Raw genomic sequence first — 14,453 nt, 5'->3', positions numbered from 1 at the left:
TCATTCTTGGTAACTTTTCTTTTACGTTTTAGGGGACTTTGATTTTGACATGACGATACTCCAATTTGATGGAACAAGTTGAATTTTGGACCTTTGGACTCTGCCGTGGTCTCTGGACATGCAGGTTCTGGCTCTCCCGTGGACTCTTGACACACAGGTTCTGGCTCTCCCGTGGACTCTGGACACACAGGTTCTGGCTCTCCCGTGGTCTCTGGACACACAGGTTCTGGCTCTCCCGTGGACTCTTGACACACAGGTTCTGGCTCTCCCGTGGACTCTTGATACACAGGTTCTGGCTCTCTCATGGACTCTTGATACACAGGTTCTGGCTCTCCCGTGGACTCTTGACACACAGGTTCTGGCTCTCCCGTGGTCCCTGGACACACAGGTTCTGGCTCTCCCGTGGTCTCTGGACACACAGGTTCTGGCTCTCCCGTGGACTCTTGACACACAGGTTCTGGCTCTCCCGTGGACTCTGGACACACAGGTTCTGGCTCTCCCGTGGTCTCTGGACACACAGGTTCTGGCTCTCCCGTGGACTCTTGACACACAGGTTCTGGCTCTCCCGTGGTCTCTGGACACACAGCTTCTGGCTCTCCCGTGGTCTCTGGACACACAGGTTCTTGTGCCACTGTATTTTGGCACCCACACTCATCAAAGACCTTGCGAAACATGCTCTGTGGGATTCCAAAGCGCTTGCTATTCGTCTGGTATGTAGACACTATCTGAAAATGACGAAAATGAATGGAAATGTAAGATCTCTTTTTCTCCACAAGCACTGCATTTAGTTAGACAAAACAGGTATTTCCATATGGCAGTAAGTATTTGACAAAACAGACAATTCTAGTAACATATCATTCCGTACGGTAGTAAGTAACACCATTAGTATCATAGTAGGTTTTTGTCCTTTACTAAGAAGGTTATGCTTTTGGTAGTGTTTGTATGTGTGTATGTGTGAGATATGAGGTCCAGGTGAGACCAGGTAAAGTACCTTACAGGTGAAATATGTATGGTTTCTTTGACTGAGGTCCAGGTGAGACCAGGTAAAGTACCTTACAGGTGAAATATGTATGGTTTCTTTGACTGAGGTCCAGGTGAGACCAGGTAAAGTACCTTACAGGTGAAATATGTATGGTTTCTTTGACTGAGGTCCAGGTGAGACCAGGTTAAGTACCTTACGGGTGAAATATGTATGGTTTCTTTGACTGAGGTCCAGGTGAGACCAGGTTAAGTACCTTACGGGTGAAATATGTATGGTTTCTTTGACTGAGGTCCAGGTGAGACCAGGTTAAGTACCTTACGGGTGAAATATGTATGGTTTCTTTGACTGAGGTCCAGGTGAGACCAGGTTAAGGACCTTACGGGTGAAATATGTATGGTTTCTTTGACTGAGGTCCAGGTGAGACCAGGTAACGTACCTTACAGGTGAAATATGTATGGTTTCTTTGACTGAGGTCCAGGTGAGAGCAGGTAACGTACCTTACAGGTGAAATATGTATGGTTTCTTTGACTGAGGTCCAGGTGAGACCAGGTAAAGTACCTTACGGGTGAAATATGTATGGTTTCTTTGACTGAGGTCCAGGTGAGAGCAGGTAACGTACCTTACAGGTGAAATATGTATGGTTTCTTTGACTGAGGTCCAGGTGAGACCAGGTAAAGTACCTTACAGGTGAGATATATGTGTTTTCTTTGACTAGTTGAGACCAGGTGAGATACCTTAAAGGTTGGAATGGATAGAAATGATTTTATATACATGTACTAGGGACCATGTGAGCATTAATGTTGAAGTCGTTTGTATAACTTTATTAATAAAACTATATCACTAGAACAATGAATCCTGCATGGCACCGTTTTCAGACTCTGCTACAGGAGAGACGCGACCTTGGAAACAAAAATATTTCAGAGCTTGGAAGACGCATGTTTCACACAATTACTTTTCATGTGTATTAAATTTCGTAAATTGTCTTTATGAAATTGTGTTTATCCATGGAAAGTCTTCGTCTTTGTTGATTATAAGAATGCAAATTTTGTTGTAAGTCCGCTGCAATTTCGTTAAAGCTGTAATTTGCCTAAGCCAATGATTGTAAGTGTAAAAGAATGCAATTCAGCCTGTGTGTATACCATTCATTCATTCACACTGTCAGATTCATCCCTGTGTCATTAAAGGTTTACCGGTTTGTCATAACTTCATGTTTTCAGTTGTTTTTGCCATTTCATTGTGTCAAACAGTCGCACACTGGTCAGAGACAGTTTGCTTCAAAATTGTGTGGTTAAAGTATCCTTCATAAATTGTGTTTTGGCCAAGTTCGGAGGAAAGACTGACTCGTCAAACATTGATACCTTTCATACAGTAGTGCAGCTTTCTACTTTCTACTACACCTGAGCCACTGAAGCTTTGAACAATGACGGTTTGGCTGTATTACACAAGAGATGCAGTTTTCACGCACTGGTCTTCCGCTAGGCCATGTATGATAACCAAAAAAAATACACTTCAAGCAATGTTTGTCTTCGACTAGGTCGTTGGCAAGTAACAAAGGAAAGCAAAGGTCTTTTCAAGGCTGTGTTACTGGAACGATGGCACACCCTTCATAAATTGATAGGTCAGCACTTAGCAGTGCAATTGGAAAGTCTTATAGTTAGTGTTAAGAAGTTCCCATCATTTACCACAATGACAATATAACATTTTCTCATTAATTATGCAAATTAGGTCTTTATTTTGCATCATATATATCTAACAATATTCTTCTCTTTCTCGGTTACAAATGTCTTGTTGCAATGGTCCTATAATTGAACTGAGCATGTTTAGACGATATCTCTAATTAATTATGCAAATTAGATTCCAATTTGCATATTCAATATGTAGTTATATGAGGCATCACTTAAGCTACCTACATACAAAAATCATGACAATCCGTCACCTTCTTGAGTTATTCCCTTTCAAAGTCTCACACTAAACCTGCACTGCAGTTCCAAAACAAGCCACTAGGGGCCAAAACCTATACCAATTACTCTAGGCATCAAGAGCTGTATACTACTCAAAAATCATAGCCACAGCATGTGGAGAACTCGAAATATGAAACCAGGAAGTTCATCTGCAGTACTGGAACAGGCCGCTAGGGGCCCAAAATCTAATTGTTTCCAGGTCTCATCAAGACCTACCAACATACCGAATATCAACACAATCCTTCCAGGCGTTCTCGAGTTATGTTGGTTTTCTAACGTTACTTACAAACATAGAAACATACATACAAACGCTACCCAAAACATAACCATCTTGGCTAAGGTAACAGACCAGTGGTCTTAGCGCTTTCAGCGAATTCATTGCAAAGACGGAGCCTTCATACGACCAGCTAGAGTCTTTAGATTTCAAAAGGTGCGAACTTTATGTGGTAAGAGGAACACTGAGAAATGTCCGCTCGGAATTCAAGTATTATCTAACTACATACTGCACCAGGGGTATAATACTAAAAGGAAATCTGAGCGGGGTTCAGTGCCTTATAGGGATATGGTGGATTGCGACACTTATGCAGATCCAGTCTCCTTCAATTATTGCAATTAAGTCAAGAAGATTTTAGTCGAACCTACAGTTTATGGCTCTTTGATTTTGACGAGCGATTTAGCAATGCACGCGAATATATCACCCATAAAGTGGTCACAATAATATTACTAATTGGACCATGGTACGACCGACGAGACAGGCGAAATCTACTTTCCACTCTGCTATTTTTTTCCCTGAATGTAACAGTATAATATCATTACGCTTGTGTGGGGGACAAGAAAGCCTTACTGCATCTATCAAGTAAAAAAAAAACAAGCTTCGTAGAATTTCTACTACATCTGTTGTCATAAACATTTATTGCACAAAACACTTGCGGTGACTCTGTGACGTTCATCATATGATAGCATATTCACAGCGTTAGACTCACGTCTGTGGGGTTACTAGCGGTCATCTGATTACCGTACCTACAGTAACATGCGGATTATGACCATCTTTATCTGCTCAAGACAATCAGAAATCTTGGACAAGGAGTAGATTCGACTCATTATTCATTTCGCACTGTTAAATACCACACAGTCGTGAAAACTGCCAATCTGATTGACTTTGTAAGGCCAACTTCTTACGTGACTGAGTGACCTTGTAACGGCAGTTGAGTCAGTCATGTTTTGATGTCACGGACTTTGAGTAATTGCTCGTTTATAACATATTGGGCGTCAGTTTTCTTTATTATGTCAGTGCAGATGGGTTGAATGTGTATTTGTGTAGATTGTGATGTATTTATTAGCAAAGTTGTAAAACTCAAACGGATTAATTCGTTTAATCCTTTTTTAAATGTCAGAATTCTATCAATAAGGGCTATTGTAACGTTGCCAATTGTACATCCGTTGTTTTAACAAAATGTACACTGTGACCTACCAGCTTCCATGTTTCCTCCCATGAGCGATGGTTGTGATGACATCTCATGAAAGTTTCCTGCACTGCTTCAACGGAAACAAGCTGCAGTTGTGGCGCGTCTTTATGCGCGAGGACGCCGTTTTGTAGCGTTAGTTTCGCCATAACTTCTCGCCATTTCTGCTGGCGTCCGGTTGGCGAAAGCTGACTTTTTGTGGGGAAGGAAGGGTCGTTCTCCACTATTTCCTTCTCTTCGGGACAGTGGCCATCTAATAATGAAAGCTCCATAAGTCGCAGCGCGCGACTATTGAAGCTGTAATACTTCATTATTTCACCGGTCCCTTACTTCTATATACTGGTAACGTAACCTTCAAGCATGCTATCCCGTATATGCCGCTTTGGACGGCTTGGCCAATCAGGAGCTCGCGCGTGGGCGTGGCAAAACGCTCCCCGCCGATTGGCTCATCCTGTGGCGCCCGCCGATTGGTCCATTTTGTGGCGAGAAACGTGTGGTTTAGACTTTCCGGGGGGGGGTGAATGTGTCTATGTATGTGTGCTATTGGCTTAATAAATACATGGGTTACATGGTTGAACTACTCCTTATGGTGTAACAAAATTAAGTGTAGACTATAAAATATTTCTCGTTTCACGTACAGATCCACCAAGGGGCTGGTGGCGCTCCATGAACAAGCTTCCCCACGTCCGTGGTGTGCCTAGCTGGCTGACGGTGGACATGGTGTCCATGGCCTCAGCAGCGTTTAAAGAGAGAGGCATGTTCGAAGGGAAGGATTTTTATGACTGGTTCGGAGACGTCTTAGAACGGAACCTTAGAGAACTTCATCCGGACAAGAGAGGAATGAACAAAGACATCACGTTCGACAAAGTAAGAAAGCGCACGCCATGAGTAGTAATTTGAAGATAAAAGTGTTAATTAATAACCGGTTATAAACTATTTTACACTTAAATCTTTTCTCCAAGAAAATTATGTTTTCGGTAATGATGGGTCTATATGTAGGTCAACAGCATATAACTCGAGAAAATGTAGATGGAACATTGGGTAGGTTTGTAGCGTTTGTGAAAAGGACGTTCAGAAACGGTTTACCTTGCGTTTTCCTATGGTACTGCAGCGATTTTGTATCTTTGTGCGCTTATTTTTGAACAACATAACTCAAGATGCTGCTGGGATATATTCACGATATTTGGCAGGTGTGTAGCGGTAGCGGTTAAAAAGAGGAAGGTCAAGTGCAAGTGCAAGTTACCTTTCTTTTACCTACGGTGCTGTAGCTGGTTTTGTACTTAAGTGGGTTTGGCTGTGAACAACATAAGTCCAGACGTTATATCTCCATAATATTTACTGGATGAACTGGAGTCGCAGAAATGAAGGTCAAGTTCGATAATAAACCTCCTAGCAACGAGTTGTGGTACTGAAGCTGAAGTTCAAATTTTAAAGTTAAATTTTTTGGAAGTGCTAAGTTTATGATTTTCTAGTAGTGGATTATATTCTAGGAACTGGGAGTAAGTGTTTATGTTTTGTCCCCTTAGCGGCTTGTTGAGAACTTCAGTGGACATTTATGCTCGATACTTTGGAGGAGAATAGCTAAAGTCTACGTTAATGGATCTTTACTGTGTTTGGAATATAGATAGTTTAGGTGATGGTTTACATATTAAGATGTATTTCATACAAGGCAGGTCCTGATTTACTTAATTAATCAGCTCAGGTAAAGGTAATGATCCCTTTGTAAAGAATAGAGCTTAGTACATTGACATATATCAAGGACACAGCTGCTGGTCACAATTCTGGAAAACTGTGTCAAATCAAACAGTAGTGGTGTAGTATTACATAGGCGGTTCTTCAGCTGAGGGCTCAAAGGTGAAACGTCTGTTAATATTTCAATTAAGAAAGACGAACAAAGTAGGAGTTGATTAGTTAATTTGGCCGTGGACAACATAACTCAAGATGTTGTAGGTGGATTTCCATCATGATATTTGGTGGATAGGTAGGGGTGGCAAAAAGGAAGGTCAAGTTCAATAATGGGCCTTCTTGCGGCGTGTTGCGGTACTGCAGCAGCGCTTCAAAGTTGGATGTTAAATTTTCTGCAAATGCAGGTTCGTGATTTTTGAGTGGTTTATAGGTCTTGAGGCTCGAAGTCAGTGGTGTAGGTTTGGGCCACTAGCAGCTAGTTTTGAACTGTAGGGGCCAACTTTGTCGCAGACTTAGAAACAGAATAACTCAGAAAGGGTCGAAGGATCGTCAAGACATTTGGTATGCAAATACCTTAAGTGATGATCTTTATATTGAAATGGCAATTGTGTTGATCAGGTGCTTATTTGCATAATTAATGAAAGTTTACAAATCCCTGCATTTCACGGTAAGACCTGATTTTGAGGACACTACAGCCGTATAAATGAAAACATATCAATCAGATTGAGAAAATCTCCTTGCATCGCTGTGTTGGGCTATTGTTTTCTTCTCTGTTCATTTCCTTTTAGTGTCTTCCCTTTTAACCTTTGCCAAATAATATTGTAATTCCACTGTGGTAAATGATGCTAATTTAATGATTACAACATTATGAAGCTTAGTGAAGGTGAACATCATTAGACATAAATCATGCAAATTAGTTAAGTATTTACATAATCAATCAGGAATCACTAAAAGGGTCTTCAATGCTATGATAAGACTTTAATACTTTTTCTACTTTGAACTTGTGCCTCTTGGATAGAGATGATGATCAGCCGAGACAAATTAGGCAAATCACCGACCATCTATGCATAATCAATTGGAAACTGTTACAAATTCCTCCCTCGAAAAGATTCAAACCATTTTGGTAGTATGACGCGTATGCAGCATCGTGGTCGAGTATGAAGTATGTAGGTAGTAGAACTAGTACTTCGAGATAATTTTTATGATTGCACATTTATTGCAATGTTTTATGTGAATGCATACAGCCGGTTCTCTGCAAAATTTCACGTTAGAATTTTTTATTTACATCGTACAAGAAATATGTAATGCAGTTTTACAAATCAATCGGCCTTTCCGTACGTGTTAGCTCCACCGTGTGACGGGGAAGGAGCTGTGCATCGTGGCTTACAACATGGTCCTTGGCAGTGAAGCTTATTTCCATGTGAAAACCACGCCCATGATAAAGATTCGGGATGCAGTGCGCATGTCTATGTCCATTCCAGGTTAGATCGTCTATCCACTAAACCTGCTTCACAAAGCTGCATGTACATTTCCGACTGTATGTCTAGAATTTGAAGGCATCCACAGGACCATGGAATATGGAATTCTACTATCGTATAATGTACGTTTCCCGGTCTCCTTTCCTACTGTCTTACATTAGTCTCTAGACAGGAAGAGTCGTACATTGATTTTAATCTAATCTTATGTCATGCCCAAAGTTTACCTCCACATATGACATCGATAGTCTCCTCTTCACCTTGGTTTTCGCAAAATTAGTCATCTTTATGTTCAATTTTCTCGAGCACCATGTGTGAAGCACAACTTAAGCCAAGTATATCAGTGCAAATCTTGATCATGACTTCATAAGTATGTTTCCTTTGCTTTTTCAAGTTGCTTTCCAGCCGTTTGAGGGGTACGGGTTCCCCAAATTCACCTTTATCGACGGTGGACTGGTGGCCAACTATCCACTCTGGGCATTTGATGGTAAGTTTAATTGTAGTGTAAACATGCGATGACATTGGTTTAGTTTCTTGCTATAGGTTTTACTGCTAATTTTTTTTTCTTCGCGTGGACCCTGTATCTCATTCAGAGGACGAGTGGTATGCATCTTTCAAGCAATGTTTTTCAACAAGAAAAGTCTACGTTGGACTAAGATAGGAAAAATGCTCTACATAATAGAAAGAAATTTACAAATTATGCTGCTTCGGCAATTAAATATTATGTTTGTGGTGCAAGATTGAATGTTTTATATTTGACTTCATGTTAGGATGGTACTTGTCCGACAAAGAAGAACACACCTTTAAGAAAATGCTGTCGATGCAAGATGAGGCCAAGATTTCTAGGATGTTCCACCCGGAACACAGGAAGAAGGAACGTTTCGACACCAGGAATGACAAGACTCTGGGCATTCTAATGGTAAGATTCTGGTACAGATTAACTCTTGCTGTAAGAGAATGAAAACCAAAGTCAGTCAACTTTGCTTGCGTCGCCTGTTCATGCAATAATCTATTTAGTTGGTATATCACTTTATGCTTTTCACTCGGTTAAACTACAATGGGTGCCCAAAAAAAATCATACAATCAATATTGTAAATTTTATGAATCTAGGGCATTTCTTGTTCAACGAATTGCGGCTCTTTGGCGATCCCCTTTCTCATAATGATTGTTGTTTTGGAGCCGAGCCGTCACCGGCTTCACACCTTTTATAGCGATACCTCAACATTTCATACCATAAAAATCAAAAATCAAAATCAAATAAAATGGAATAAGATATCGTTGACACCCAACAGGGGCACTGCAAAAATAACAGATAACCACATTAATAGCCTGAAGTGACACAAGCACTACCTTATAGGTGACTATTTTCTTCATTATATCAAGTTCTCCAGGAAGGACCCTGAATTGTACCAGGAACAGTTTGAGGAGCGCTTAAGAAAGCTGGTGAAGGCACAACCTGATTTTGAAAAAGAACAACCTCAGACGGAGCTATACAAGTAAGCTGTTTGTATTCTTTTCAACTAGGATAAGAAGTTGACATAGTTTTTGCTACTTTTCCCTCACATCATTCGCAAGAGATTGTTCGACTGCGGCTGATCGGCCCAAGAGAAATTTCCAAGATCAGTAATTTTCCTCAAATCAACTATAATATTCATTAGAAGATTTTTGCTAATTCGCTTTTTATATCAATTCTGAAGCACTCATTTGAAATGGTTCACTCTAGCAGAACTAACTTTCGACAGGAAGTACAAGAAGAAGATGAGCGAGCAGGACGACGTAGGAGAAAGAGCAAAACAAATGTTAAAGAAACTAGTTGGCGAACATATTAAAGGACTATACGAGTGTATTGAAGATGACAACGTTGAAGGAGCGAGGGAGCACTTGGCACAGGTATTAGGCCACGTTGATTTGATTATATGGATGACATCCGCGCTCGCACCAATTTTCGGCCATTTCCAAAAAAAAAACGTTTTCGACCACACAATAAATTGTGCAAAGCAGCTGTAGCTGAGCACAAATATTCCGTAGATTGAAAAAAAAGTATCAGAAAACAGATAACTAATACCATAGAATGCCAAAATGAATCTAAAGTCAACGAATAAGATCTGAAAGGACAGAAAGAAAAAAAAATCTATTGTTGGTTGGGGGAGGTACCAGTACAGAAAATTCAGGTCCAGAGGATCATTTCCAGGTCCTTACATGAACCTGGACCTGATTGTCTGTGGAAACTTGAGAACTGGCAATACTCAAAACAATGGTAATTGGTCAGTTCTGCTACAAAGGAATCTGTTTGGTGGATTATTGGACTCCCACTGCATTCTAAAATCCCATGTCCATGTAATAAAGGCTAACTGTCTCTGTACCTTTGACTGTAGAAACCTGGTACAATTGACTATAAACCCTACTTGACTTCGCTCTTGTTGTCTTCTTGGCCCCCTGGTTAGACCCCAAATGGCTGCCGACATAGTGTGTCCATTTTGTAATTGGCGAAACCTGTTGCTCTGTTGTTTTTTTTAAGGTCTGTTTTTTTTCGGATTGGTCCAAGAAGAAAAAAATGTTTTGCACCCGTATGATGTACTAGTCCCTACACCTAACTGTTGGTATACCATACTATGTGTGTTTAGTTCTATGTTCAACCTTCCTGGCCACTTTGATTTCATACTGAAAGCAACTTTTTTTGGGGGGGCCAAACTTTTTTTTTATTCGCTCGCTCGCATCAGTTTTGGAGTTCCCGGAGGATGTCATCCAATAATCAAATCAACATGGCCTTAGTAAAAATCAACTATTCTCAAAGCAGAGGTTAGGCTCCGGCTGGTTTTGAACGTTTCTCTATGCGGGCTGTCTACTTTGTTAGATTTTCTTTATATCGCCGAGCCCCTGGTAAATAAAACGTAACAAAATAGAAAGCCTCCCCTTATTCAAAAGTCTTTAAAAAATTCACTTCTCGCCGGGGCTTAACCTGAGATTTGAGAGTTTTGGAGGTTTTATGAGGTGATTATAGCAGAGGACCAGGCGATATTATAGGGTTAATGACCCGCCCACAGATATATATACGGTGCCATAATTCATGGTCTATTCCTAACCACCGAATGAAGCGACCGAGTCCGTTCACTTTTGACTATTTTCATTTTAGATTTTCACCGAGAAAAACCTTGATATTGTGAACGTACGTTCACCGGAAGAGGCCATGGAGATGATGGATGGATTGTTAATGGATGAAGATGGCAACGTAAGTTGTAATTTCTCACTTATTTGAATCTAATGTACCGTTGTACAAAGCCAGTTATATGTTTAAAACAATGGCATATTATTTTAGTAATTTCTTGTAAACTGATATTCATCATGTTAAACGTCTACTTTTTCAGCTGACGACAGAAATGCTGAAGAAAATAGAGGACAACGTTGGTCCTCTGCAACTGGCCAAGGGTAAATACCTGAAGCCAAGGCTTGTGTCAGAACCACGCGACTACTTCGACACCATCCTCAAGTTCGTCGGAAACAACAGCGGAATTGAAGTATGATTGTTTCACATTTTCTATCTTAGGTCAATATGCTGTACATTGGTGAGCAACGTGCTTGTTCTTCTCCAAGCAGAGGTTATGGTTGGGGTGGTAGGAGGCAGCTGGAAAAAATCGCGGCCACTACAGCTACTATTGACCTGCTTAGAGAACACTGCGGGTGATGTTTCTTCGTTGTTAAAGTGCACTTCTTAGATTGTGATAATTTATTCTTGGTGAAAGCTTGATATTTGGGGGCAACTTAAGTATGTACCATGTTGTGTTGTCATTGAAATTACGTTATCCTCCAGGTGGAGGATATCTCTAGGTCAATCGCCATAGACGTGGACTATGTGGGCACCATGGATTTTGATATGGAAGTTGAAGATAAGAACTTCCTCATGAGGGTGAGATGCTGTCCCTTATTAGAAAGTCTTGTATGTTCTTTTTACATTTTTGTTTGGGTATTTGTGTGTGAAGAAATGTGGCATTACTGCAACTCTCTACTAGCTCTTTGATTCGCGCGCGTTTATCTATGTGTATGTTTTTGTGGATGTACTTGATGATGTGTTTGGGTATATTCAATTACAAAATGTGGGATTTGATCGACTAGATGCATTGGCTTATAATATAAGAAATATTTTAACTGAGTATTGACACATTATCTATTGTTTTGCAGCAAGGGGCAGTAGCGACCGTTGCCTTCCTGGAGGAGAGGAAGGAGAAAAAGGACGAGGAAAAGGTTGAGATGAAAAATGAGACGAAAGATGAGAAGGAAAAGGTGGATATGTAGGTTGAGAAGTAGGATAAGAAGAAGGGTGAGGAGTATAAAAAGGATGAGACAACGGATGAAATTAAGAATGATAAATAGGATAAGAAGGAAGGATGAGAAGTTGAATGTGAAGTAGGAAGAGATGTACGATGAGAAGAAAGATGAGAAGGGGGATGGGGGGAGGGTGAGAAGGACGATGAGATGCAGGATGAGATGAACGGTGAGAAGAAAAATGAGAATGAGGATGAGAAGAAGGATGAGAAGGAGGGTGAGAAGTAGGATGAGATATTGGGTGAAAAGTAGGATGAGAAGAAATATGAGTAAGGTAAGATGTAGGGTGAGAAGTAGGATAAGATGTCGGATGAGAAGGAGGATGAGAAGGAGGATGAGAAGAAAGATTAGAAGAAGGGTGAGAAGGAGGGTGAGATGTAGGGTGAGATGTAGGGTGAGATGTAGGGTGAGATGTAGGATGAGAAGGAGGAAGAGATGTAGGATAATATGAGAAGTATAGGATGAGAGGGAATGCTGAGAAGAATAATATGTAGGATGAGAAAAACGATCAAACGTAGATGAGAAGTAGAATAATAAGAAGAATGAGAAGGAGGTTGATAAGAAAGGCAGTAACAATGTGGATGAATTGTGCAGCATGCTTTAAAGTCTTGATAGCAGCTGGCTTTCTAACTTTCATAGGAAGACGCGCAAGGTGCCATTTTTGTGATTATTTACTGAACTTGTACTATGCAACTTAAAAGAGTGATAAGGAAGTACAGAAGATGAAAGTGTAGATTTCACTGTGACAATCTTTTACGTGTTATCTATTCATATCAAATAGCATGATCCTGTATACTGCATATGCCCCTTCTTACAACACTAATTACCTCCATGAAATGTCATGGAATGGAGGTTATATTTTCTGTTATGTGTCTCTGTCTGTGTAGATGATTACTCAAGAACGGCTGGATGGATTGGTTTCATACTTGTTGTGTTGGTGGGGGTGTGATGAAAGCTCGAATCGATAAGATCTTGGGAGCCGTATCTGTCGTTATAATCGATGTAATAATATCACAAATCACCCCTATATTTGAGATATATTGGTACAGGCATCGTGCTGTATGTGTTTGTTAATGGGCTTAGCTGCAAGCAGATAGTGAGGTGACAGCTGTTTGGGGAACCCCCAGTAGTTTTATTTATGTCTGCTTAGGACTGTTTGAAATATTTGTAACAGTTGGCACAGTAGTTACCTCCATGAAATGTCATGGAGGTTATATGTTCTGTTATGTGTCTCTGTCTGTGTACAAGATTACTCAAGAACGGCTGGATGGATTGGTTTCATACTTGTTGTGTTGGTGGGCTGTGATGAAAGCTCGAATCGATGTAATTTTGGGCGCCGTATCTGTCGTTATAATCGATGTAACAATATCAGAAATCCCCCCTATATCTGTGATATATTGGAACAGGCATCGTGCTTTAAGTTTTGTTAATGGGCTTAGCTCCAAGCAGATAGTGAGGTGATTTGTATGACAGCTGTTTGGGGAACCCCGAGTTTTTTGAATATGATAATTAGTTTTATTTATGTCTGCTTAGGATATCATGGAGATGTGAAGTGTAAGTATAATTGTAAGAAGTTGAGGTACATTTAACGGTAATGCTTAACAGGTATGGATGTCTCACATACTGTACTGCTGATTTGAGTGACATGGTGATTAAAATGCCATTAGGTCCTCTCATCTTAGATGGGTTGGGTGTCAGAAGTTTTATGGGCGATACAGATGTTCTGATTTCGTTACGATAAGGGACAGTTGTTAGTTGTCTCTTTCGTAGCCAATGGTACTTGTTTTTTAGCAGACGGGGTTGGCGCCAAGTATTCATCTTACAGTTGATGTAGGGCTATCAGAGAAAAGTGTGCATCTCATTTTTGTACCGTGTGAACAGCTGATGTTATGACATATTGGTGTAAAATCAAATCACCATCTGACTAAAGTTGACCACATCCCTTCTTCTTTCTGAGTTTCCCAACTTCCTCCCACCACACCGCTCTAAGGCACATAGTCGAACCTCAATAATGCTGACAACCTTAGACAGTTTAAATGCCAAACATCAAGCTTAAGGAACACCACGCTACCATATGCCGTCGACCTCTTAAACGCACATTACACAATTAAGTGTCACATTCTAATAATTACTAATCAGATGGACATCCTCTGTGTCATTAAATAAATAGACCACTACTTTCCCATAACATTTATAACCATTACTCTCAAATACAATCGACTATAAACATACATACCATCCACAAAAAAGCAATAAATATTTCATGGAGGTATGAGGTCCCCGAACTCTAGTTAGAAGTATACATAGCACATGTTTGTGAACCAAAATTTGTATCGCCTTTGAAACGTATGTAATATGTAGAAATAAGTTAGACTGTAGCGTTGGTGGTAAGATATGATAAATTTATAAGATTATATAACAGTTAAATCGTATATTTAACGTTGCGATAGTTTTCTTGTTTTGGCCTCGTTAGAAAATCGCGTGATCTATTATGCGTTTATGTCCTCTAAAATGATAGGTATTAGGTGAAAGATAATTTGGTAGATATATCATATTATGTCATGTT

At 40.2% G+C, this 14,453-nt stretch overlaps 1 protein-coding gene and 1 long non-coding RNA gene across 2 annotated transcripts in view; both read left to right on the top strand.

The window, feature by feature from the left end:
- The window catches only part of LOC118404205, a 31,072-nt gene extending 19,798 nt beyond the window's left edge, over positions 1-11,274 (top strand). Inside the window, exons 5-12 of the mRNA XM_035803233.1 lie at positions 5,047-5,273; positions 7,438-7,573; positions 7,962-8,054; positions 8,338-8,486; positions 8,951-9,063; positions 9,310-9,457; positions 10,701-10,796; positions 10,933-11,274. Coding sequence (XP_035659126.1) covers positions 5,047-5,273; positions 7,438-7,573; positions 7,962-8,054; positions 8,338-8,486; positions 8,951-9,063; positions 9,310-9,457; positions 10,701-10,796; positions 10,933-11,088 — 1,118 coding nt within the window. The 3' untranslated portion in view covers positions 11,089-11,274. The remainder of the gene's footprint in view (positions 1-5,046; positions 5,274-7,437; positions 7,574-7,961; positions 8,055-8,337; positions 8,487-8,950; positions 9,064-9,309; positions 9,458-10,700; positions 10,797-10,932) is intronic.
- Positions 11,275-11,330: 56 nt separating this feature from the next.
- On the top strand, positions 11,331-12,620 carry LOC118404219. The gene is made up of 2 exons (XR_004829768.1): positions 11,331-11,471; positions 11,744-12,620. It is a non-coding gene; the product is annotated as an uncharacterized LOC118404219 (long non-coding RNA).
- The last annotated feature ends 1,833 nt before the right edge of the window (positions 12,621-14,453 follow it).

This window comes from Branchiostoma floridae, chromosome 17, assembly GCF_000003815.2.
Source record: "Branchiostoma floridae strain S238N-H82 chromosome 17, Bfl_VNyyK, whole genome shotgun sequence".
In the NCBI taxonomy this organism is placed as follows: domain Eukaryota; kingdom Metazoa; phylum Chordata; class Leptocardii; order Amphioxiformes; family Branchiostomatidae; genus Branchiostoma; species Branchiostoma floridae.
This window is presented reverse-complemented; position numbering and strand designations above follow the sequence as displayed.